This window comes from Belonocnema kinseyi, chromosome 4 (genome assembly GCF_010883055.1).
Source record: "Belonocnema kinseyi isolate 2016_QV_RU_SX_M_011 chromosome 4, B_treatae_v1, whole genome shotgun sequence".
NCBI classification, from domain to species: Eukaryota; Metazoa; Arthropoda; class Insecta; order Hymenoptera; family Cynipidae; genus Belonocnema; species Belonocnema kinseyi.
The window spans coordinates 2370682-2374715 of NC_046660.1; the positions used below are offsets into that span (position 1 = coordinate 2370682).

Genomic DNA, 4034 nt, shown 5'->3' on the forward strand with positions numbered 1-4034 from the left:
CAATCGACTCGGGATACTTATAAGATACTACCATGATTTTTTCAGATTTTTTGGTCCAAAAATAAATTAGGCAAAAACCGGCCTTACCGACCCTCCCCCTTTAATGATTTGGTTGAAAATTCAAGTATTTTGTTAAAATTTTGTCTTTTTTTGGTCAAAAGTCAACTATATGATCAAAAATTTTTTTTTTGTTAAGATTCATTACTTTAGTGGAAAATTAATTTCTTTGGTTAAAAATAATATTAGTTTTTAAACATTTTTATTTTTGGTTGAAGGTTTATCGTTTTAGTTAAAAATTCATTTTTTCGATTGAAAATAGAATATTTCATTTCTGGTCGAAAATGTATTTTTTGTTTCGTTTGAAAATCATCTATTTCTTTTAAATAATTTTTTTTAATATACTATTCCATTTAGGTCTGCAATTTAACTTTCTTAATTGAAAATTTAACGATTTGGTTGAAAATTCGTCTTTCTTTGTAGACAATTTAACCATTTGATTGAAATTTCTGTTTTTTTTCTGAAGAATAATTTTTTTAACCATCTTTTTTTTGAGTGAAAATAATTTATATTCATTGGAAACGATCAGGTTAAAAATGCACGCATTTTGGTATATAATCGATCTTTTTAGTTGAAAATTTAATTATTTCATTTAAAATTCATCTTTTTCAAATAAATTTTTTGAACTGAAAATTTGACTGCCCCATTTTTTACATAATTAGGAGATTACTCCCTAATAATAACCTTCTCACGAGTGACTTCTTCAAGCTTCTGAGTGATTGACAGTATATTATCATCCAGAACAATATTCTTGCTTTGCGCTTCTTGCAATCGGGCTTTTAATTTATTAAATTGATCCGTCATTGTAATTTTATATTGCTGAACTATTTCCTTGTGATTTACTTCCAGTACTTCTTTCATTTGTTGAACCTCAACTAGTCTATAAACACAAAATAAAATATGCGTTTATATTATAATAATTAATTTAAAGTTATTAACACTTATATTGTCCTAACTATTAATTAAATTAATTACACCAAACTCTCGCTTTCAGTCTTGCCTTCAAATGACCTTGGACTGATTTCGGGGGGACCGAAACGTAAACAGTGAGGGCCGCCTGACTCGTTTCACTATACAATGTCGCAACCGCTCTCGCTCTACTCCCCTGAGAAACTACGTGAGCCAGCAGTTCTAGGAAGGCTGAAAACGGGGCGACTGAAAGTGAGGGTTTGGTGTATTTCACTTACATTAGTATCTTAAATTTTTAATTATCTACTGTCAAGTAGTCTCCTCTACTTCATTAAATCAAAATAATAAATAAAACTCACTTTGCTTTGAGAATAGCAATTTCCGAATTCAACTGCCTAATATTAGCTTTTAAGCAAGGAGTCTCAACAGAACATTTTTCTTGGCATTGTAGTATTTCTTTGTTAAGCCTTTCATTCTGGATTTGCAATTCCTTGACAATAACAGTCAATGCTTCTATTCTTTGTCTATACAACTGTAATTGACTTTTATCCAATTTATCGTCCTCAATAAAACTGAAAGAAGGATCAGTCGAATCAGTATCTCTTCTTCTCAAAGATGCTTTGCTTTTTGAATATTTTCGAAAATCGTTTCTTGCATTTGGTTTTTTCACCATAGAACAGGAAGTGGAACCCCAATCTGTGACTTCGGTGCATGATGAACTAATATTTTCGACCTGATAGGAAACAGGCAATGGAATTAAAATTCCACCAGGTGGTGGTTTGCGAAATGTACTTTCAATTCGACCAAGGCTGAGCTGCCGATATAATTCCAACAAATATTCATTTCTAAGTTTTCTTTGCGTTGAAATCGTACTGAGCTTTTCTAGCCAAACTTTGCAAAATTGTGCATCTTCTTTAGAAGTTAAATTCACAATGTAAGGCCGAACTCTTGACAATATTTCTTTAAAATTTTCGTCCAATTTTAAAGCTTCTTGTTCATCTCGTTCCTTCAGTTTTGACATGACTTTTCTACCCTTACATGCCCCCTTCATGCCCCATTTGTCGCCTGTCATTCACCTTAAAAATCTTCTTTATAAACTTCTCTAAAAATATCTCATTTTACGAAATAAAATACTTTATGCCTCCCTTTCGTTCGTAAAATTATTGTAACAATTATAAATTATAACCAATATATTTGGTCCTGGGGTTTGGAAACAAAAGAAACTGCTCTGTGAAGTTTAACTTTTAGATTTTAAATTAGGATTCTATACAATCAGCACTATCTATCGCGCGATTAAGAAGTTTTAAAAAAAAGTTAAATGTCATCGGTTTTTTAATCTTAAGGTGCGTAAACAAAAAATGGTAGTATGCACCGTTCTTTTTATTGCCATCGCTTATTTTTCACAAAAACAAAAATATCTTAAATTACATTTTTTTCTCAAATAAGATTTTCTCCTTTCGCTCCGCTGGGAATCGAACCGCAGAACTTTCGATTGCCGGTCGGGTGCTTTTTGTTAAGCTATTAGAATTAAAAGTAAAATTTTTCAAGGAATCTGTATTATCAGAGAATAAAAAAAATTGATTAACGTATTTACAAACTAGCTGGAACTATGAGTTAAAAATTTTGTTAATGTAATTTTTTCTAAAAAAAAAAAAGATCTTTTTCTTCGTTGGGAATCGAAGCATAGAACTTCCGATTGCTGGTTGGATGCACCATCTAGCCTGTAAAAAATTGAAGAAATTCTGTTATTATCTGATGATAATATAGATTCTTTGGGAAATAAAAATTCCTCTTTATAACTACAAAACTCTTCAAAAGAAAACCTTAAGCTTTCTGTTGGGTTAAAAAAATAAAAAAAATATCTTTTTTCGAAAAAGTGTTTGTTTTTAACTTTCATTTTTGGAGGTTAAACTTTATTTTTCCAAAAAATTCTCATTATCCACTTTGCCTACGTTTTACTTAGATAGGACAATAATCTTATAAGACTATAAACTTACTGTTCACAAGTGAAGAATTTGTAAATGCAAATAAGAATTCTATTTACAATTGAAAGTTATGCAAAGATAAAATTTTATACTTAAATAAAATTTACAGATTAATGAAAGCCGATTAAAATTAAAGTTGTATATAAGCCGATGTAGCTATTTTAATATTTATTTCAGTAATTGCTGATTCATTAAAATTTATAGAATTTTAAATTTGAGTATTTATTGCACTTAGATAATTAGGCAATCAAAATCAGGATAACGTAAAAAGCTTCCACAACGCCCTATTTGTTTCAGTTATTATATAATTCCAGTTACCTGTAACATTTTCGTCCTACGTTGGATCACAACCTATATCATATTTATAGTTTTACATTTTTTTAAAGTTAAAATTATTTTATGGACGAAAATCATCTACAAATACTATTTGAAAATTCTTTGAGATTGGACGACCCCATCCTAACAGAGATTCCGCGATTTCTTCTGGAGTCATATCTTTAACCACGCTGCTGTCCATATTTATTTTCACACGTCTTTCAACTTGATTGACATATTTTTTTTGAGTATATTCCACGAAGGACTGTATTTTTTTCTCCAATATTGCAAAGACGTCAGCACTGGACGTTGATAATACAAATTGTTCTTCGGTTGGAAGCGGCCCAAGGGCCCGAGCGTTATCTCTTATTAGAATTGCTTTATCGCGAGAAAAGTGTATCTTCGAACTTCGAATCGCCGGGTCGGATACGTGTTGGGAATGAGCCGAGTAAATCTAAGTTTTTCAAGTTGCAATGTAGGTTGGTATCTATAACGTACGTTGGCAGGAGACCTGGTCCTGGCACGAAGATCAGGCTCGGCAGGTGGAAAAGACCTGACCGAAGAATTTGTTCTGGTGGAGAAAAAATTATTTATTATTATAATCAATGTTTAAATAATCAAATGTAATCAAATTTTTATTAAACTAGGATGAGGTTAAGAGCACCAATTCTGGGCAACGAATTGTTGGCTCCCTTCTCTCATTTTTAGAGAATAGATTTTTTAGCATGTTTTACTGCAATTAATTTATTTATACTAACATTTTTCCAT

The 4034-nt window shown here is 30.9% G+C and overlaps 1 protein-coding gene across 4 annotated transcripts in view; it reads right to left on the bottom strand.

Moving 5' to 3' along the window:
- The window catches only part of LOC117171560 (protein Hook homolog 3-like), a 10383-nt gene extending 8128 nt beyond the window's left edge, over nucleotides 1-2255 (bottom strand). For 2 of the 4 annotated variants that reach the window (XM_033358990.1, XM_033358992.1), the window contains exons 1-2: nucleotides 1326-2255; nucleotides 742-937 (exon numbers count right to left, since the gene is read on the bottom strand). In XM_033358990.1, the coding sequence (XP_033214881.1) occupies nucleotides 742-937; nucleotides 1326-2038 (909 nt within the window). In that variant the 5' untranslated portion in view covers nucleotides 2039-2255. The remainder of the gene's footprint in view (nucleotides 1-741; nucleotides 938-1325) is intronic. The other 2 variants (XM_033358988.1, XM_033358989.1) reach the window with 1 other exon arrangement.
- Between the last annotated feature and the right edge of the window lie 1779 nt (nucleotides 2256-4034).